Here is a 22,589-nt window from a genome sequence, read left to right on the forward strand (position 1 = left end):
CTCCTCCTCCTCCTTTTATTCCTCCCCCTCCTCTTTCTCTTCCCCCCTTCTCTCTCCTCCCTCCCTCTTTTCTTTTCTGCTTCCTCTCCCTCCCTATTTCTTGTACAACCAGCTATGTGAGCAGTCATGCAATGGGCCAGCCTATAACACCATCCCAGGGGTGTCTGGATCTCTTTGCTTTAATCTGTTGCCTGTAGACAATCTCTGTGTGGGAGAGAAGAAACTGATGTAGCCTTTAGGACTATTGTTTACTGCCTCTTATCCCCATAGCTCAGCCACCCTGGCTTTTTTAATGTGAAAAACAGTTATCAGCCATCAATTACCCTGAAAGTTCAGAAAGATATTCTTTCCTTATTAGGCTTGTCTGAATCAATCAAATAGCCTTTATTCAGTCCCATTTTCAACTCCAAAAAGGAGCAGAAAGAAATTCATCCAGACATTTTGAGTTTGTTTCTTTAAGCTCCAGAGGGTATATGAGAGTTCAATGGAGAGAACCTTCAGCTGCAAGTCAGGAAGCCTGATTTTTCCATTAACTCAGTTCTTAGGCAAGTCACTTCTCACTCTCTGGGCATCCATTTCTCAACCTGTAAAATTTTAATGTAGGTTAGAATATTCATTGCAGCACTCTTGTGGTAGCAAAAAAAAAAAAATGGAAACAAAGTGGGTATTCATAAGTTAGGGAGTGACTGAACAATGATTACATATGAATGTAATGGAACATTACTGTAATATAAAAATGATAAATAGGAGAAATTCAGAGAAACAGAGGGAGGCAAGGTATGAACTAATGCAGATTGAAACAAGCAGAACCAAGAAAACAATTTAAAATTAGACTACAATATGACAACATTTAAACTACAATACAAAATTGTTGCTTTTTTGAATTTAACGCAAATAAACTCAGTGTAATTATAATGACTAATCTTGTTCCCAGAGAATATGTGCTTCTCCTTGAGAGAGAGACTGGGGACAACAGGTGCAGAATGTTGCATATGCTGTTCTTTGTTACAAAATAGGGTTAAATGTGGGGAGGGGGAATATCGGGAAATAACTGTGTTGTTGTTAAAAAATGTATCAAATACACTTTTAACATGAAAAAGCAATTTAATTAGATGATCTTCTAAGGTCACTTTTTGCACTGATAATCTATATTTTACATTCCAAAGCAGCAATTCTTAAACTTTATGGTTTTAGAACTCCTTTACACTCTTAAAAATTATTGAAGACTTCTTCCCTACTCAAGAGTTTTTGTTTATGTGGGTTACATTCAACAATATTTACATTAAAAATTAAAATATTTTAGTATCATGACAATAGTTTTGAACTCAAGGACCCCTTAAAAGAGTCTCAGGGATCCATAGGGGTCCCCAAGTCACACTCTGAAAATCACTGTTCTAAGGGTACCTTCCAGATTTTAAGGGCCTTTCCAGATTTCATATTCAATCTTCTAAAGTAGCTGTAAGTAAGGTGAATTTTAGTGTGTGTAAAGTGAATTTCTGTTATTATTTCTTAGAGTTCCATTTCTCAGGATCCATAGCCATAACAATCTCTTGTTCCCAGGTATTAGATACGAGTTCCCACAATTATGGTTCAAAATATCTCCACCATACTTGGACAGCATTATATAATGATAAATAATACAAACATCGCAACTACGCAGTGAGATACAGGGATGGGGTGACGTAAACTTGTGAGGCTATCCTTGGTAATATACCTTCTTTGTCTGTTGCCCTTATAAAGCAGGTGGGCATTGGTCAGTGAATGGAGAAACTTAGGGTTGAATACACAAATGCTGTGTGCCTTCATTGGCCCCCATCAAGGCTTAGGGGGAAACTTAGGGTTGAATGCTGAAGGTAGAATGCTGTGTGTGCCTCAACTGGCCCCCACTGAGGCTTGAGGAGATTTAGGGGGCACAAGGTGTGCCTGCCTCGATTGATTGGGGAATGCTATAGGAGTATATAACACTCCCTTTATCAGCAATCTTCTTCTGAGAAAACTAGACTAGAATAAAGATTGCTAACCCCATCTTAGTGTATTTTCTGTCTGACCAGATCAAGAGTGAACCTGTAATAGCCATCCTGCGGGCTGTTTATCTGTCTTACAGCACCTTAAAGCTCTGAAATTCGAAGTTCCACATTCCTAGTCTAAAGATGCTCTGGTCATTTTCCTTATTCTCTTCTTCCCTCTGGTGGCTAAATATGGATATGACAGTAGAAAGTTTGAAGACCAGGAAAGTAGTGGATGCAGTGTTCCTACATTTGGTAATAGGTGAGACTAGAGTGTTCTCAGAGGTCAAGTTAATAAGTCAAGTCAACAAGTATTTATTAATTGCCCACTGGTTCCAGGAACTGTGTTAAGCACTGGGTTAAAACACTCCCTTCTCTAAGGATCTCATAGTCTAAACTGGGGAGACAACATGCAAGCTACTGTGTGCAAATGAGATATTTAGACAAGATAAACTGGAGACAATTATGGAAAGAAGGCACCAGCATTAAATTCTCCCTCACTTCTGCTATTCTCATATTCAATGGATTGGAGGGTCTTGGCCTCCTTCCCCACCCCTCCTTCCTTTCAGGCTTTGTCCTTCAGTCTATAAGCAAGTGAGGGAGTGTATTTTATACATTGCTGAGTACTGTACCTTACTTATTTTTAGAGAAGTACTTTTATTTATATATGGTCTTGATACAAGTTAACAGAACCTGCAGATTACATTATGGTCAAAGCCAATCATCAGAGTGACCAAACACACAAGCTAACATATTATTGCAGAAATCCCGCGTTCTTCATTTATTTGTCTCATTTTCTTCAATTTGATCTTCAACCTTTCTAAGATTCTATAACCAGGTGTTTGTTGGTACATAGTGGGTTCTTAATAAATGCTTGTTTCCTTCCCTTCTACCTTAGCTCATTTATAGTATATATAGTGTATGTGTATGTATAGTGTGTATATACACACACACGTGTGTGTGGGTGGGTGGTATATACAGTTTATAGTATATATAGTGTGTGTATATATATACCATATATGGGATAGTTTATAGTATATATAGTATATATACTGCACACATATAATATGGAGTATATATAGTGTACATATGCCGTGTATGATATATATAGTTTGTAGTCTATATAGTGTATATATTGTTTATAATATATAGTGTATATATCTATATGTGGTATATCTATAGTTTATAATATATGGTATATATATACTATATATGGTATGTATAGCTTGTAGTATATATGTGTGTGTATACACCATATGTGGTATATATAGTTAAAGTATATACAGTATGTATATATTATATATGGTATATATAGTTTATAGAGTATATAGTGTGTATATATATTATATGTGGTATATAAAATTTATAGTATAGATAAAGTACTTCAGATAAGAACTTTATAGATTACAAAGGTTTCTTTTTCATCACTTTTTAAAATCTTTACAATAGCCCTTTGAGACAGGTAGACAGGAAATTATATCTTCATTTTACAGAAACAGAAACTGAGTCTTCTGAGCAGACTGACCCAATTTCACATGGCTAGTGAACAACAAAGTCTAATTCCAAATCCAAGGCTTTCTCCACCACACTCAAGTTTGCTCTCATATAAAAGGTTTTCATCACATTCCATTTGTCCTAACTTTCAAGATTAAAAATAAAGCTTTGGGGCTGCTAGGTGGCACAGTGAATAGAGCACCAGCTCTGGAGTCAGGAGAACCTGAGTTCAAATCTGCCCTCAGCCACTTAACACTTACTAGCTATGTGACCTTGGGTAAGTCACTTAACCCCAATTGTCCTGCCTTCTGCCTTCCAAAAAAAAAAAAAGCTTTGTAATGAAGTAAAGATGAGTTAGCTGTCAACCATTCAACAATTTTTCTCTTGAGCACTTGTTTGATACCCATTTTTGGAGACATTATCCCTTTTAAGGAGAAGGTGGGAGAGTGATTCATAGTAAAGGAACACTGAGCAAAGGCAGCTAGGTGGCACAGTAAATAGAGCTTGGAGTCAGGAAGATCTGAGCTCAAATACAGCCTCAGGCACTTGCTGGTAGTATGACCCTGGTCATACAGTCACTCAGTTTTTTCCATTGTAAAATGGAAATAATAATAGCACACCTACCTCCCAGGGCTATTGCAAGGATAGAATGAGATAATATTTATAAAGTGCTTAGCACATAGTAGGTTCTTCTCTTTTTAACAGAAATAATCTTTATTATGTGAAAAACACAATGGAGAAGTAAAGAAAAATTGGTTTTCTCAAGGAATTTATAAAAACACAATGCCATTTAATCTTTGTATGTATAGTAGAAATGTCTAAAAAATCAAGTCATGTTTGATGTAAAGGTACTTGGATCACATAAGTAGATGACAAAAACAATGTTTTTTAACCTCATATTTAAAATTAAATTTAGATGAGAGAATATTAAATGTATACATAGATATATACACACACAATATGTATACACAACAAAATACTTCATTTTTAAAAGTTTTTTAATGCCCCTTCCCTAGTCACCTGCAGACATTGTAAATGTGAATTCATCTTTTTTTTATTATTCCCTTTAGTCTTGATAAAAGTTAATAGAACCTGCAGATTACATTATGGTCAAAGCCAATCATCAGAGTGACCAAACACACAAGCTAACATATTATTGTAGAAATCCCATGTTCTTCATTTATTTGTCTCATTTTCTTCAATTTGATCTTCAACCTTTCTAAGATGCTATAACCAGGTGTTTGTTGGTATGTACAAAGAAAGACAGTGACAGAGAGACAAAGAGAGACAGAGAAACAGAGACAGAGAGAGAGACAGAGGCAGAGAGAAAGACAGAGAAACAGACACAGACAGAGACAGAGACACAGAGAGACAGAGCCATACAAAGAGAGACAGAGCCACACAAAGAGAGACAGAGAGGGAGGGAGAATATGTGTGACAGGAGACAGGGGAGGATAAGGGAGCTGATCTATTGAAAGCCTGTTGCATATTACGTACAGTACTTACTCACTTTCTGTAAGTGCTGAAAGCAGGGCAGACTCTCTGAGACTTGCCCTCAATGGTGTTTGTATACCAGCAATGACCAAAGGACTGCTACCTGTACATAGTGCAGGCTGGGCTCCTACCTACAAAGGAAAATGAAGAAACTAAAGAATGAATGAATGCCTCTTCAGGCTCCGGATTATCAGGAGCAATGAAGTGTTTCTTTTTTTAAAATTAGAATTTTCAAGAATAAAATTCTGAAGATACAAAGGAAAGGAATTGTGGAAGACAAATCTAAGTTAGCTGAAGAGGCTGATATGAATGCCCAGCAAACTCACCCACCAACAGTGGAAGCCAGAAAAGTTAATATAATCTAGAGCTGCAATGAGGAATAACCTATCAAAGAAAAGTGACAATCCTGACATACTCTGCTGTGGCCAGATCACATCGAGAGTATTAGTTTGGGATGCCACAATTTGCATAGGGCTTTGACAAGCTGGAGTGCTTCCAGAGGACAACCAGAAAGCTGAAGGACTTCAAGTCTTATGCCATATAAGGACTTCCCAACCCCCAGGACATCCTTCTTCCTTTTTTAACGAATCCAGGACCTGGCTCACAGTGTTCCTCTCCACCCCTACTTCTGCCTTCACGCTAGGGGACTTCAACATACATGTAGATTTTCCTTCCAATACCCTAACATCCCATTTCCTCAATCTAATTAACTCTCATGACCTACTCCTTCATTCTACCTCAGCTACACACACAGGAGTCATTCTTGATCATCCCATCACCCACAAACATTCCACTTTTAAGATAAAAAAACTCAAAACCTCCTTTATCTGATCATAATTTGCCATTCCATCTTTCCTCATACCTGACTCCTAAACGCATTCTTTGACCTCATCATGACCTTTAGTCTCTTCCCCTGGGTTCTTTCCCAGTTCATCATCCTTACTGTCCAAATACTCATCTTTTTCCCATCTTGATCCCTTAGTGAAACAATTCACCTCTGTGCCATTCTCTACTTTTTAATCCCTTTCTCCTTTGTCCTATCACCACTCACAGTTTGCCGAAGCCAATCCTGAGACATTCCTATCATCTACCTCCCTCTGTTCCTACACCCTTAATCCTGAAAAAGCTGTAGGAAATCACCCAATTGTGATTTGTGTTATCCAAACCCAACTGACACCTCACTGTGACAGAGCAATCTTTTCACTCCTCCCTAATTGTTTTTTTATTCTACTCATCAAGTGGATGTTCTAGACCTTCTCTTCTTCCCTCAAACCTCCCATAGCTTATCTCCTCATGAAGACTTCACCTCATACTTTGCAGAGAAAATAAAGGCCATTTTATGGGAGCTAATTTTTCCCCTCCTCATCTCATAACCCTCCTATTTCAGCTCAACTCTCTTCCTTTATCACAGTCCCTAATGATGAGACTTCTTGCCAAGGCCAACCACTCTACATGTATCTTGACCCCATACTGTCTTGTCTTCTCCAGTATATTGTCCCCATTGACCTCCCCTCCATCTCTAATCTACAATTTTTCTCTTGCCCTCCTTGGAAACCATAAACACGCCCAAGTCTCCTCTATCCTTGATAAAAAATGGAAAACCTTTATTAGATCCTGCCATCCCTATTAGTTATAATCCTACAGGCTTTTCCATCCTCAGTCAAAGTCCTTGAAAAAGTCACTGCACTGGATCCCTTCAGTTCCTCTCCTCTCAAACCTCTCTAATCTGCTTTCTGACCCCATCACTCAAATGTAGTTGCTTTCTCTAGATACTCTTTATTGTTGATATTGATACTCTCTCTAGATCTCTCTTTATTGCCAAATCTATGCTCTTTTCCCAATCCCCATCACTCTTGACCTCTCCAGTATTTAACACTATTGGCCACTGTCTTCTGGATATTCCATCCTTTCTGTATTTTCCTGAAATGATACTCTCTTCATTTTCACCCTATGTATCTGACTGTTCCTTCTCAGTTTCTTTTGTTGGATCAGACCCACTAACTGTAGTTATACCTCAAGGCTCTGTCCTAGCTTCTCCTTTCACCAGTTCTACATCACAAACTGCCCAGTCAAACTGTATCCTTTGTAGGCAGCTCAATTTCACCATGTCCAAAATACAGCTCTATCTTTTCTTCCAGTTCCACCCATCTTACAAAGATCCCTATGACTATTAAGGACGCCATCATTCTTTCAGTCACCCAATTTCACAACTCTGGTTTCTCCTTGCCTCTTCACTCTCACTTTCTTTTCTCAAATCTACTTCTGACTTTCTGGATTTTGGCACCATACCTCAGCTGCCTTCTCACCCTGAAAGTCCTCTGTACCCCTGTGGCATTCTTACCCTGGGATATACCTCCTATGGTACTCTTTTCCCAATGGTGAGTTCTTCCCATGACCTCCATACTCATTGACTTGACTTGACTCACCCTATATATCCAAACAGTTATTAAATTTTTTTAAATTTCTATCCATACAATATATCTCAGATATACCCCCCTTCTCTCTACTCACCCCATCCTAGTTTAGGACCTCATTACCTCTCATCTAGCCTATAAGCAAAGTTTCTTCCTTGGTCTCTCTGCCTCAAGTATCTCCCTACTTCATCTTCCACAAAGCCATCAAAGTGATTTCCCTAAAATGCTGGTCTGATGATGCCACTCCGCTATTCAATAAAATCCGATGGTTCCCTATTGCTTCCAGGATAAAATATAAACTCCACTCCATGACATTTAAAGCTCATTACAGCCTGATCCCTCCCTACCTTTATAGGCTACTTACAAATTACTCTCCTTAATGTTCTCTATGGCTTCATCATACTAGCCTACTTGCGGTCTCTCTCATAGAACTATCTATGTGCCTTTCCAGTGCCGAGAATGCTTTCTCTCCTTACCTCTGCCTCCTGGAAGCCCTGGCTTTCTTCCAGACTCAGCTCAAGCTTCACCTTCTATGTGAAGATTTTCTTAATTCCATCGAACTGCTATTGCCCTCCCCTCCCCAGCTACCTGTTTTGAATTAGATATTCTGGTATGTACATATATGTGTGTATGTGTGTATACATATACATACATGCATACACAGATATGTATGTATACCTGATTTCTCAGAATGTAATGAAGGCAGGAACCATTTGGGTTTTGACTTTATATCTCTAGCACTTGGCACAGGGCCTGGTAAGTGACAGCTATTTAATAAATGCTTATTGATTAACTGATCATGTCCCCCATCCCCTATTTTAGAATTATTTTTAAAAATCATATTTTTTCAGTGTTTTTGTCTAAGATCCTGTAAGGGTTATGGGATTTAAAGATCTTCCATGCCCCATGGACGTGCTGACATAGCAGATCAAGAGAAAGCGGAAAGTGAGAGAAAGTGAAAGCCGAGCTAACGGTCCTGCGGTTGCTGGCGGCGGTTGCGGTTGCGGTTGAGGCAGCAGCAGAGGCAGCGGCAGCGCGAAGCCCTTTTTTGGGGAAATAAACTTTTTTTTTTTTAAAGTTAGGACTGCTAAGGACTTTTCTGCTAAGGACCCCTGCTGAGCACTGCCAGGGGTCGGAGCTGCTGGGAGCGCGCTGGGTGGTTGCTGTGAGTGGGGAGAGGAGGACCTTTGCCTGAGGTAGCCTGTTCTGTTTTAAAGGCTTGAAAATGTGGGTGCTTTCTATTTTATCTACCTGTGCCAATGTCATAACTACTCTGATGGCTTTCACTTTCTGGTTTGGGGACTCAGTCTTTTGGTATCTTAATAAATTTTCTAGTTTATTTCCCCATATGGCAAACATGATGTATTTTGTGATGGATAATTATATCAGCATATTTGTAATCTCTATAGGCATTGTGAATATGGCATTGCTGATACATTTGGCGACCAGGATGGGATCACAAAATGTCAGGCCTCTATTTGGAAGCAGTGGGGCTTTAGAGGGAGAAATGGCTATTCCAGGTTGGGAGGATTTGCCTTATTCCTCTCTGGCCAGAGAATGGGCTAAAAGCACAGGGCCCTGTGAAAACTGGGAACCAAGGCTAAAAGAGGGAGAACCTGGAGATTTGGAAAGATGTTTGAAAGCAATACCCATAGAACCAGGCAAAGAACTGGCAGGAGTGTGCAGGAGAGGCTGGGTGCTGCTAACAAGTTATCGCCTTATGTGTAAAAGTAGGGATAAGCTGCTGAAGGAAAGAGCTCGGATGGCTAGGGAGTCAGCTGGTTTGCCTGAGGATTCTTCTGTGTCACAGCACTCAGAAGAGCAAACTGGAGGGACTCATGTGGTCCAGGAGCAAGCTACTGTTCATGTAGCTAAAAGGAAGCAAAAAACTAGCAGAAGGAATGTGCATGCAGCTTTTGTACAGGCTGGGCAGAGTTGCCCTGACAGCTTCCAGGAGAATGTGTGTGAGGAGAATGGAACAAGGTTAGATGAGGAGTCTCCTAATGTAGAAGCTCTCCCCATACGAAGAAGAAGGCAGGAGAACCACCGAGGCAAAACAGAGTCCAGGGAGATAATTGAGGATTTCACTCAACAGGAGATCACTGATATATTGAGTAGATTTACCCAAAGAATGGGGGAGTCTTTAGTGTCTTGGATAGTAAGAATCACTGATGAAGGCACAGGAGGAATAACACTGGACAATGAGGACTGTTTAAAATTCATAAGTATCAGTCAGAATCCTTTTGTACACCAGGCTTTTAGGGATCACCATATGCAAGGAGGAAATAACAAAACTAATCTTCTAGCTTTAGCTGCAGAAGAGCTATTGATATTTCCGACTGAATCTATGTGGCCTAGGGGAGACAGACCCTGGTACTCACTTAGAGACTGTATGAGAAAGCTAAAGGAGGAGGTAATGAAAACTGCTATCCTGATTGGAGATGCAAATGCATATTATGATACCCCCCTAGGAGTTCCTCATAGAAATATCATACTGAAGACGGCTCCTCCTGCATATAAGCACCTAATTCTGACTCTATTAATTGGAGAAATAGGGCACCCTCTTTCAGAGGTGCTGGATAAGATTTCACAATTAAGTGATTTAGGGGAATGGGAAAAAGACAAATTGCCTCGAGAGAGAAGAGTAAACAGCCAGAGGATTCAGAGACAAAATAGACCCACAAGAAGGGAACTGTTCACTGCTCTATTAAGAGCTGGGGTGGACTTTAGAAGAATAGATGGTATTCCAACTGAAGAGCTGCATAAGCTGTACCAAGAAAAGGTACTTAGCATTAGAATGAACAGGGAAGCAGGAACCACCCCTGCAGGTATTTCTGAATCTGAATCTTTGTATCCAAGTTTGCCCCACCTTCAGGGGGAATAGGAGATAGGCCAAACCCCAGCCCAGATAAAAGAAATAGAAGAAGAGATCTTCACCCCTTACCACAAGATTTTGGGGCCCCATTTGTTTGGGGTGGGGGGAATGATGGGGAGCTTGTGCTCAAGCCTCACCCTAAAATATGTTTTTTTGTGTTTATTGTGTGCTATTCTTGTTATATTGTTGTGAAATTTTGTTGACACCAGTTATTCCTACTGTATTTTTACCAAGTAAGGGACATGAAAGATCTTGGGGCCGAATGTAAGGGTTATGGGATTTAAAGATCTTCCATGCCCCATGGACGTGCTGACATAGCAGAGCAAGAGAAAGCGGAAAGCGAGAGAAAGTGAAAGCCGAGCTAACGGTCCTGCGGTTGCTGGCGGCGGTTGGCGGCGGTTGCGGTTGCGGCAGCAGCAGAGGCAGCGGCAGCGCGAAGCCCTTTTTTGGGGAAATAAACTTTTTTTTTTTTTTTAAGTTAGGACTGCTAAGGACTTTTCTGCTAAGGACCCCTGCTGAGCACTGCCAGGGGCCGGAGCTGCTGGGAGCATGCTGGGTGGTTGCTGTGAGTGGGGAGAGGAGGACCTTTGCCTGAGGTGGCCTGTTCTGTTTTAAAGGCTTGAAAATGTGGGTGCTTTCTACTTTATCTACCTGTGCCAATGTCATAACTACTCTGATGGCTTTCACTTTCTGGTTTTGGGTCTCAGTCTTTTGGTATCTTAATAAATTTTCTAGTTTATTTCCCCATATGGCAAACATGATGTATTTTGTGATGGATAATTATATCAGCATATTTGTAATCTCTATAGGCATTGTGAATATGGCATTGCTGATACAGATCCTTGGTCTCATTTGAGTAAAAGGCCTAATCAGTTTTCCCTTGAATAAAGGAAAGTGATGTCCTAATATAAAGCCTTTTTGCTTCATCCTTATCAGAGGTTCAACCAGCTTCCAAAGGAAAAGACCTGATCAACCCAGGAAAAAATTCTCCCTAAAATTGATTAGGGTATTGATCATATTAAAAGGCAATCAAAATAAGTATGTCAAGTTCACTTTTGTCTATGTTAAAAGGAGATTATGTGGGGGGAATGGTTAAAAAGATATTGTATGATTTTAGGGAAATGATTCTTTAGGATGTATCAAAAATTAAGTTGCTATTGTTCTATTTGATGAATCAAATACTGATATCTAAACTGTCTTGTTTAATCTTTTTGTTTACTTTTTACTTTTAAATTTATTTTTAAAAAATTTTGAGTGCCAAATTCTTTCCCTCCCTCTCACTCCTTTACCACTTATTGAAAAGGCAAGAAATAGTTTATCAATTATACATGTGAAGTCATGCAAAGAATATTTCTATATTACCCATATTGCAAAACAACAATAAAAAGCAAGAAACATAAAGAAAGTAAAAAAAAAAGTATGCTTCAATCTGCACTTGGAGCTCATCAGTTCTCTCTCTGAAGGTGGATGACATTTTTCATAATGGATCCTTTGGAATTGTCTTGCTTCATTGTATTCATCAGAGTAGCTAAATCTTCCATAGTCGATCATTGTTACAATATTGCTGTTGTGTATGATGTTCTAGTTCTGCTCACTTCACTTTGCATCAGTTCATATAAGGCTTCTTAGGTTTTTCTGAAACCATCCTGCTTGTCATTTATTATAACACAAAAGTATTCCATCACAATAATATGCCATAACTTGTGGAGCCATTCCCCAATTGATGGGCATCCCCCTCAATTTCCAATTTCAATTTCCTCAAAAGAACTGCTATAAATATTTTTGCACCTATAGGCCCTTTTCCCTCTTCTTTGATGAGTCCTTAGAGCAGTACTGCTGGATCAGAAGATAGGCATCATTTTATAGCCCTTTGGGCTCAGGTCCAAATTGTTCTCCAGAATAGTTGGACCCCTTTACAACACCACCAAAAGTATATTATTGCTCCTATTCTTCCACATCCCCTTCAGCAATTTTCCTTTTCCTTTCATGTTAGCCATTTGATAAGTATGAGATGGTACCTCAGAGTTGTTTTAATCTGCATTTCTCTAATCAATAATGATTTAGAACATTTTTTTCATATGCCTATAGATAGCTTTGATTTCTTCATCTGAAAACTGACTATTCATATCCTTTGAACATTTATCAATTGAGGAATAGCTCTTATTTTTATAAATTTGGTTCAGTTTCCCTATGTATTTGAGAAATAAAGCCTTTATAAGAGAAGCTTACTGTTGTTTTTTTCCCCATTTCCTTCTTTCCTTCTAATTTAATTTAATGTGATCAGAAGTATCCATTTTACTTCCCACTATCCCCTGATCCCTTGTTTGGTCATAAGCTCTTCCCTTATCCATAGATCTGAAAGTTTTTCCATGCTCCCCTAATTTGCTTATGATATCACCCTTACTGTCTAAATCATGTACCCATTTTGACCCTATTTTAGTATACAGTGTGAAATATTGATCTATGCCTGGGTTATGTCAAACTGCCTTTCAATTTTCCCAGCAATTTTTGTCAAATGGTGAATTCTTGTCCCAAAAGCTTGGTTCTTTGGGTTTACCAAACATTAGATGGTCCTTTACTACTATGTATTGTGTACCTAATCTATTCCACTGATCCACTACTCTATTTCTTAGCTGATACTAGATTTTGATGATTATTGCTTTGTAATATAGTTTGAAATCTGGTACTGCTTCCTTTATATTTTTTCATTGATTATCTTGATATTTTTGACCTTGTGTTCTTCCAGATGAATTTTGTTATTATTTATTTCTAGCTCTATAAATAATTCTTTGGCAAATTGATTGGTATGGCACTAAGTAAATTAATTTTAGATAGAATTGCTATTTTCATTATAGTGGTTCAGCCTACCCATGATCAATTACTATTTCTCAAATTGTTTAAATCTGTTCATATTTGTGTGAAAAGTGTTTTGTAATTGTATTCACATAGTCCCTGGGTCTATGTTGGCACATAGACTCCCAAGTAGTTTATAATGTCAGTAATTATATTAAATGGAATTTCTCTTTCTATCTTTAGGCTCCTTCTTTGATCATGATTGTCAGGCAGTCCAATAATTCTTAAATTATCTCTTCTCAATTTATTTTCCAAGTCAGTTGTTTTCCTGATGAGATATTTCACATTTTTTCTTTCTTTTGAGTTTGTTTTATTGTTTCTTGATATCTCATGGAGTCATTAGCTCCTACTTGCCCAATTCTAATTTTTAAGGAATTATTTTCTTCAGTAAGCTTTTGTAGGTCTTTTTCCATTTGGTCAATTCTGCTTTTTAAGAAATTATGTTTATTGGTGAAGTTTTGTACCTCTTTTTCCATTTGGCCAATTTTATTTTTTAAAGTGTTATTTTCTTTAGTATATTTTTTTGCGTGTGATTCTTTTACCAAGCTGTTAATTGCCTTTTTATAATTTCTTACATCACTCTCATTTTTTTCTCAAGTTTTCTTCTACCACTCTTATTTGATTTTTAAATCATTTTTTAGCTCTTCCAGGAATCCTGTTGGGCTTGTGTCCAAATCACATTTTTTTTCCTTTGAGGCTTTGCTTATAGCCATTTTGAAATTGTTGTCTTCTTCTGAGTTTGTCAATATAATAGCTTTTCACGGCCAACTTCTTTTGTTGTTTGCTTATTTTCCCAGCCTATTTCTTTCCTTTGAACTTCATGTTCCCAGGGTGGGAGTGGGAAGGGGGGGTGGACTTTCCCAAGCTTCAGGCTTTTGTGAACTACTGTTTTCAGGGCTAGTTTGGGGGGCTAAGAAGTTTTTGGTGCTTCCAAAGTGGTATGATCCTGGGAAAGGTGTAGTCACGTTCTCCTGGACTTTAGGAGTACTCTGGTCTTTACCCAGGAAGGGTCCCTGATCCTTTGTAGCCACCAGTGATACTGTTCCTCAGGGGCCCTACTCTCTTAGGATAAAAAGTGATACTTCTCCTCAGGGCCCCTAATTCATTGTGACTACAGGAATCCTTCTTTGCCCTAGAACTACAACCCAGAAGGAGATATAGGCAATTGAGCTGCCAAACAGTACCTTGTACTGCACCCAGTGCTAACACAGAGGTCCCCTTTAATCACTTTCTGACCAGTTGTCAGATCCCCTTACCATTTCTGGCTTAAGAACTCCCAAAGTTGTTGCTGTTGCTGCTGCCACCTCCAAGGTCCACAGCTGGTGTTGCCACTACATGGGCTCTGGGTCAACCCTCACCCCCGTGTCTCAGAACTTTTCTTCTGGCCCCCCAAGTTGTCTTCGTCTTCTTTGACCTTTTATTGTTTCTGCCACTCCAGAATTCAGTTTGAGGTGTTATTTTAAAGTTGTTTGAAGACAACTGGTTGGCAGAACTTAACTGCTTCCTTTACTCTGACCTCTGGGTTTCTCCTCCAGGACTGTTTAATCTTGATTACAAATCTTGTCTTTTGGAGGGGGAATATTATAGATTGTGAGTGTAAATAACTTGTGTCAGGGAGACTTTCAAAGGCAGACTAGATGCCTGTCCCTTGGAATTTCTCTGTCTAAGCAAATACATTTAAAATTAGAATTATTCTTATTAACAAAATAGTCTCTAGCAGATTTGTGCCAAATCTTGGTCTAGATGATATTACAATTAATAGGATGTGAAGCTGATTGAATGTCTGAATTAATGACAATGACATTAATGACTCAATGTCAATTTAGCAGGGGATCTCCAGTGGAGTGTCCCAAGTATCTATGACTCTCTCTGTTCTATTTAACATTTTTATCAATGACAACTGCAGGCACTGATAGTATGTTTATCAATTTGTAGATGTAAGCAATAATTAACAATCTGGATGAGATTTAGGATCCAAAAAAAGATCTGGGAAGGCTTCAATATCAAATAAGAGTAGATGAATGAATGAAAATGACAATGAATGAAATGAATGGGGGAAGCATTAAGTATTCACTAAGTGCCAAACACTGTGCTAAGTGCAAGGAATACAAATACCAAAGCAAAGACATTTCTTACCTTCAAGTAGTTTACATTCTAAAGGGAAAAACAACACGCATAAGGAAGTAATGGCCTTTAGCATAGAAAATTATAGGGATGGTTGGTGAGTGAGAGCTTAGGGGAATAGATTGACACACCCAGTCCTGGAACAGTAGTAGAGGTGATTTGATTAGGGTTCACCAGATCAAACACCTCTAGTAACCAGGAGTTCACTAACACCCCCTGGCTACCCATTCAAGGACTAGATACCTCTAATTGTTAGAAAGATTTCCCTCATATTGAAACAAAATCTGTCTTTCTGTAACTTGGAATAATGGTGCTAATTCAGTCCTAGGGACTAAACAGGACAAGACTAATTCCTCTTGCACATAAAAATCATTCAGGCATTTGAAGACAACAATTACCTATCCCCTATATAAACTAGAGCATAATAAAAACCTTCCCAAATCAGTAATAATTCACATTTGTATAATGCCTTGAGGATTATAAAGTCTTAGAAAAACCCATGGACAGGGACTAGTCCTGTGATTTTATTGGCATAGGAAACTGCCAGAGGAGGAAACTCTCTCTACCAATGTAGGTTGGCATCTTTTCTGCCACTTATAGTCTAAGAGAGCTGCCTTGAGCACTTAGAGGAAAAGTGACTTCCCAGCATCTCACAATCAGCAAACGCCAGAGACGGAACTTGGTTTCAAATCTTCCTGACTTCAAGGCCAGTTCTGTGACCATGGTCAAGTCACTTGAACTCTCTTAGTTTCTTCACCTATAAAAGAGGAACGAGAGGTGGTGCAGTAAATAGAGCACTAGCCCTGGAGTCAGGAGGACCTGAGTTCAAATCCAGTCTCAAACACTTAACACTTAACTAGCCGTGTGACTTTGGGCAAGTCACTTAACCCCAATTGCCCCCTCCAAAAAAGCAAAAAAAAAAAACCAAAGAGAAATGATAATTCAGGTTTTGAGTCAGTGGGGTATAAATGTCACAGCTGGGAATTCAATTGTAGGTTTCCTGTAATTCCAGTGCTTTTCCCCCACTTTGCTTTGCCTTGGTAGAATGTGCAATCCAAATAATTAGTCAATGTGATGAAGGAGAGGTACAAAATCAGCTTTAAATTCTTTCATTGAGAAGGGTGTAATCAATTTTTTCCACCCAGGGAAAGGTTGATCAGCAAACCTGAGTGAATCAGGATGGGGGAAACCATCATATAAAATCTTTCTCTTGTTATGAGCAGAGACAAGAAGAGATGCTAGCAGTGTGACCTTGGCCAAAGTCATTTCATTATTTTGTGCCTCAGTTATCGCATCTGAAAAACGTGGATAACAACACTTGCTTTCCCTACCTCATATAGATGTTGTAATGAAAGCATTCTGCGAACCCTCAACTGCCACAGAAATCAAGCTACTTGTTAACCTAAAGAATGTATCATAAGCTTTGGTAAAAATGAGAGTTCTGTTCCTGTACTTGGTTTGGTTTTATTCTTTCTCTTAATTCCTTAGTGAAGCTTCTTAAATCCAACCTCAGCTGACTGCCTCAGCTGAGATACTGAGAGAAGGTATCTGCCAACACCATCCCAGAAGATCCCCAGGGAGATCAGATTAAGGCTAGTTACAGAAAGAGAAAAAAAAAGGAAGAAACCCTTTGGAGAAGGGGCTTTGAGCAGCTATCAAAGTTGCTCCCCAGGGTTTTTTCACTGAGACCAAGCCCCTGTGCCTGGCTTCCCCACAGCATTACTTGCACCAGGGTTTCAACTTCATCTGCCACATTCTTCTTTATACCGCAAAGAAAATCTAACACAGAGGAGATCTGGGTTCTAGTCCTCATTCCATCACCAATTTGCTGTTTAACATAGGAGGTTTCACCTCTCTGGGACTCAATTTTCTCCTACATAAAATTTCTCCTACACATTTCATCCCATACAATTCTAGTTCATGTCTTTCCATAAATCCTCCATTGAGGAAGCAGGGATGCTGGAGGCCTTCCTCTGGTTCTTTTAACTCAACTCAATCCAATAATCCTCCATCTATTAAATACCCGCTACATGCCAGACACTTCAAATCATAAAAATCTAAAATGATGCGATCTATCTCTATGATGACCAATGAAATCGTGCTTAGTTTAACATAAATCAATTGTAATCACCTATAGGCACGCATCTCCCCTCATAAGTGGCAATTGTCCAGGCGATGTTATTTTTTCAAAAGAAAATCATCAAAGCATTGTAACTAAACTGCACTATATCAATAAATCAGCAAGCCTTCATTAAACACCTACTGTATGCCAGGCACCGTTCTAGGTGCTGGGGAGGCAAAGAAGAACAAAATAGCCTCTGCTTTCAGGTAATTTACATTGCGGTGGAGGGGAGGACAATTGGCACATACAGGGTGTCCCGAATAATCCTGAAGTCGCTTTTAAAAGTCTAAAACCTTTAAAGCCTAAAGTTTTACTAGACTGTCGGGACACCCTGTTTACTTGTGACCACTAGGTGGCGTCGGATGCCCAGAGCCCTGGGCCTGGCGTCAGAAACACCTGAGTTTTAATCCGGCATCAGACTCTTTTTTACTAACTGTATAGCCCTGGTCAGGTCACCTAATCTTTCTTTGCCTCAGTTTTCTCAACTGTGAAATGGGAGGGATAATAGCACCTACCTCTCAGGGTTGTTGTGGGGATCAAATGAGATGTTTTTTAAGTGCCTGGTACAAAGCACTACATAAATGTTAACTGTTATTATTGTTGTTATTACATGAAAATACAAAATATAGACAAGGAAAACACGAGGTAGTTGGTAGTTTCAGGAGGGCAGACTCTGGCGGCTGGGGGAATAGGAAAAAAAGGTCTCACATGTGAGACGGTGCTTGAGCTGCCAGAACATCATTCAGTGATATAATAATATTTACATCATTGTTCCTAGGGAACAAATTGCCCACATTACATCGTTTCATCTCACACTGTGTTTCTGCAGAATCAGTTATCGGCATTAGGTGGACCATGGCCAAGAATGTGAGCATCATAAATCCACAATCAGTACAAATCAGGGCTTAATAAATTGTTTTGTTGGTTGTCTAGACTTAAGAAAGTGTTAACAATGCAAATGAAATTTAAAACTGTACTTCGTCCATTTCCCCCACCCCTGCCCCAGCCTGGTTGCTAAATATGTTTACTGGCAAACCTCTGTATTACTCTATAAACATTGCTCAAGCTCAGAGGGGTGCAATAGAAGGGCCAGACAAGGAACAAATTCATTAGCTGACTGGAAATCTGGTGCCTGGAGGTGAATTTACAAAGTACTCTAAGGTTTGCAAAGTGCCTTACACCCATTATCTCCTCTGAGCCCCACAACATCCCTAGTGAGGACTATCTACAGGCCGGCTGCTTTCCTTTCCAGATCTTGCTTCATTTTAAAGGATGCACTGTCCTGGCCCCTCTCATTTGCTCACAAGGGGATGAGCTGTCCAGAGGAAAGCAAACTGCCCCCCCCCCCCCACTGGAGGTCTCTTAGCAAAGGCCAGAGGACCACTTGTCAGGAATTTCACAGACATAAATATATGTATATGCATGTATGTACAAGTACGTGTGTATATATACACTGTACATCACAATCTTATATGTGTACTGTATATTGTGTTATACGTGTATCTGTGTATATATGTACATGTGTGTGCCTATATGTAGATAAGCATGTATGTACAGGTATGCATGTGTTTCTTTAAGGTATGGGTTAGACTCAATGGTCAATGACAACCCTGCCGACTCTAAACTTCTGAAATTTTGTAGGTCCCAGGCTTTAGAGAGAGGCTTGGCAACATTCAATACCTTTCCACACTTTCTTCTGTGCAAACATTCTCCCTCAGCCTCTTTTTCCCATTCTAATGCTATGCAGTTTCTGAGACATGATTTATATAAATCCATTGATTGCTGCTGCCACTGGGACAGTTTCCAAACAGTAAACACGACCTGTGGTCGTCAGGAACTGTCCAAAGCTGAAGCTCACTCTGGGCAACACACACACACACACACGCACACACACACACACATGCACACAAACACACACTCAGACATACACACATGTATATATATACATAGATAATGCTTAAGTCCATCTAACACTCTCTTTGTGTGTTAGACATATATACATGTATATGCACATACATACATGCAGATGCATACAAAATGTATGATCACATACACAGGCATGTGTGATTGTGGTGTACAATGTATATATGTACACACATAATTAGACATAAATGTATACACATATATAATATTTTTTTTTTATAAAGCAATCAGGGTTAAGTAACTTGCTCAAGGTTACACGGCCAGTTATTTCTGGGTGTGGTGCTGAGTATCTGAGCCCAGATTTGATCCAGGTCATCCCGACACTGGAGCTGGTGCTCTTACTTGCTGAGCCACCTGGCCACCCCTAAGCAATTGGGGTTAAGTAACTTGCTCAAGGTTACATGGCCAGGTGTTTCTGGGTGGGTGCTAAGTGTCTGAGCCCGGGATTCGATCTCCAGGTCTTCTCAACACTGGAGCCGGTGCTCTTACTCGCTGTGCTACCTGGCCGCCCCAACATATATAATATTTTTAAATTCCTAAAACAGCATATGGGATTATAAATAAAACCAATTACATAGAAATAGCTAACTATATAATATATATATGCATTATATTCCATAAATATATCATGTATATACACACATTTATATATGCATAATTTTTATATACATATATTGATGTATGTGAAAACAAGATATGTCCAGAATAAGTTGGAGATGCTCAGCAGGGAAGATTAAAACCCCCTACATTTCAGGCTTAAAAGGATACAAACATGTTGCATGTGCTCCTGCTTGGGCATGAGAAATTGCATATAAACATTCAAACAATCAAGGTCAGACCTTGTTAGACACCCTGGTTTCTTTGAACTTCAATCTGCCCTCAGACCACCGTACCCTGGGTTTCACTGAAATCTTATTGCTGACCTACCCTTCTGGTCCCCAAGCATCCCTCTTCCCTTGAGCCCCCGTTTACTCTGTACTCCATTTTTGCCACTCTGGTAACTGACTTCCTTGCCCTGCCTCATGCACCACACATATTACTTTGATGGTCTCACAAAAAAACAGACTGTTGTGAACTTGCCTTTCCCCTTCAAGCCCAAACAGCCTGAGCCTGACAGAACCAAACCCTATAATTCCATGGAGGGCACTCAGACAGGAGCTCACCAGGCCTCACCTCTTTGTGAAGTTTGCTAGACCAGGGCTTTCCCACCCACCCACATAGGTTAGGTTGGTTCTTTTCCTGAAAGCCAAGGAAGCTGTCCCCAAACCGTGATTGCTCAGTTGCCAGGAGGCTGTTACCAGAAGGCTAAAGCTGAAGTTGCTGTATAAACTCAGATTCCTGGTGGCCTTGAGACATATTTAACTTTGAGGTGGGGGCCTTCAGCACTGCCACATGTCCTAAGACCCCTTGAGTCACGGGTTGAAGACTAAGTACCATATCCTGCTTGAGTGTCCTTCCTATACTATAGATAAATAGACCTTTTGTTGATTTTTGTTCCAATATCAGATCTAAACTACCAGGGGATAGTTGAGTCAGGCACAGCTCCACACACAGGTCCAGAACACTAATGGAACTCTGCTTTTGTCATTGCTGGACTCCTTTTAACCCCAAATTTTCTAGGGAAGCATAAGAACCAAGATCTAGTATTCCTTTCCCTTAATACATACTGGTTTTTCTAGGTTGGCACCCCCTCCCTGAAGTAAGGCCCTGTCCCCAGGTTATCTTGACTCAAGTTACCTAATACAATGAGAACTTGGAAGACATTGATTGAAGAGTCAACCTTTGAGCCATGTTCAGGAAAAATGAAACAGGGAGAGCTCTCATAGAGGCAAGGATTATGCTGCATGGGCCAATGTGTACCAAATAATATCTCTGACAAGTCCTTTTCTGGGCTTCCTCTTTCCCAGGATGTTTCCCTCTGTGACCTCAAGCCCACTTGTGCTGCTGGGCTAGAAATCTATAGATGCCATGCTGCAAGCACAGACCACAGAGAGACTTGGACTGCCCACCCTTTAGGGAAATGCAATCTCTGGTTGATCCTAAACTGAATGAACTCAGTTCTCTCCTGCCCATGTGGCTCTATATAATCTTCCCAGTCTTGAGATTGCCCTCTTCTTCCTTTCAATAATGATATTGTCATATCAATTAATACCTCCAAATTCTAGGATGCAGTATGGCTTGCTAAGAGGTCCCATAAGGATTATGGATGGCTGAACAAATTGTGGTATATGAATGCAATAAAATATTTTCACACAGGATTCAGAGAAACTTAGAAGACTTGCATGAACTGATGCATAGTCAGGTGAGAAGAACCAAGACAACAATTTACATGATAGCTACAGTAATATGAAGGAAAGCAACTTTGAAAAATGTGAGAACTCTGATCAATACAGTAACCGATTGCTACTTTAGAAGACTGACAATTATGAAGTACACTTTTTGGCTCTTGGCAGAAAGGTGAGGGACTAGAAATGAAGAATGCATTTTGAGACATGGCCAATGTATTCATTAATTTTGCTTGATTATAATTATTTGTTATGGGGGAGTAATTTAGGAAATTAAGTTGATGAGTAATGATAAAGATCCCCCCCAAAAAAAAGAAAGGAAAGGAACAAAACATCAAAAATGCATAGAAGAAAACAAAAAGACAGAAAGAGATACAAACAAGGAAATTTCTAAGTACCTTGTATGGCCCCCAAAAAACACCATTACAGAATTTCATATACAACTCTCATTTTTGTTCTTTTCTGTTGATGAGTTCATAATAAAAGAGAAAATTTAATTCAAAAAATAACTTTAAGCTTTTACTTAAACCACCTCAAAAACACTTCTGCCAGCCCTATCTCCTTCCAGTCTAAGATTCTGGCTTTCCTTTAGCAAACTTCATTTTAAGACGAAAAGGTTACACAGGAACCAGGATCATATATAAGCTACTAAGTTTTGTCCTCCTTTGCTCAATCACATTGTGGCAACAGCCACATCCTGCTTCCAATCAAGATGCCTCCAAATGGCTAGAAACCCCACTTTAAACTGCTGATAGCTTGGAGGCTTTCCATCATTGGAACTGATCAATATAGTATGAGGTCTCCCAATTCTTCTGTCCTAAAGATCAGCTGTACTAGATCTGTCTCCAAAGAACACTGGTAATTAACACCAGAAGGAACACTCCCCAGAATACCTGCAAAGTTGTTGCAAATGTACCTACCCTTCCTTCCACGTGAACCAAATGCTTATCCAGTCCACACCTCCTTCCACTGTTAAAACCACTCTGCCCAAAGGTAATG

The 22,589-nt window shown here is 39.5% G+C and overlaps 3 protein-coding genes across 4 annotated transcripts in view; 1 reads left to right on the plus strand and 2 right to left on the minus strand.

Moving 5' to 3' along the window:
• LOC138176672 (elongin-B) overlaps nucleotides 1–22,589 on the minus strand; it is a 497,250-nt gene that overhangs the window by 431,896 nt on the left and 42,765 nt on the right. The gene's annotated exons all lie outside the window — the stretch shown is intronic.
• Nucleotides 1–22,589, plus strand: part of LOC138176619 (serine protease 27-like) — a 100,587-nt gene that overhangs the window by 57,677 nt on the left and 20,321 nt on the right. The gene's annotated exons all lie outside the window — the stretch shown is intronic.
• KCTD5 (potassium channel tetramerization domain containing 5) overlaps nucleotides 361–22,589 on the minus strand; it is a 140,097-nt gene continuing 117,868 nt past the window's right edge. The window contains exon 7 of the mRNA XM_069107466.1: nucleotides 361–584. Within this exon, the coding sequence (XP_068963567.1) occupies nucleotides 558–584 (27 nt within the window). The 3' untranslated portion in view covers nucleotides 361–557. The remainder of the gene's footprint in view (nucleotides 585–22,589) is intronic.

This window comes from Petaurus breviceps, unplaced genomic scaffold (assembly GCF_028583685.1).
Source record: "Petaurus breviceps papuanus isolate PSGF00001 unplaced genomic scaffold, PetGlider_PUasm1.0 138, whole genome shotgun sequence".
NCBI lineage: Eukaryota > Metazoa > Chordata > Mammalia > Diprotodontia > Petauridae > Petaurus > Petaurus breviceps.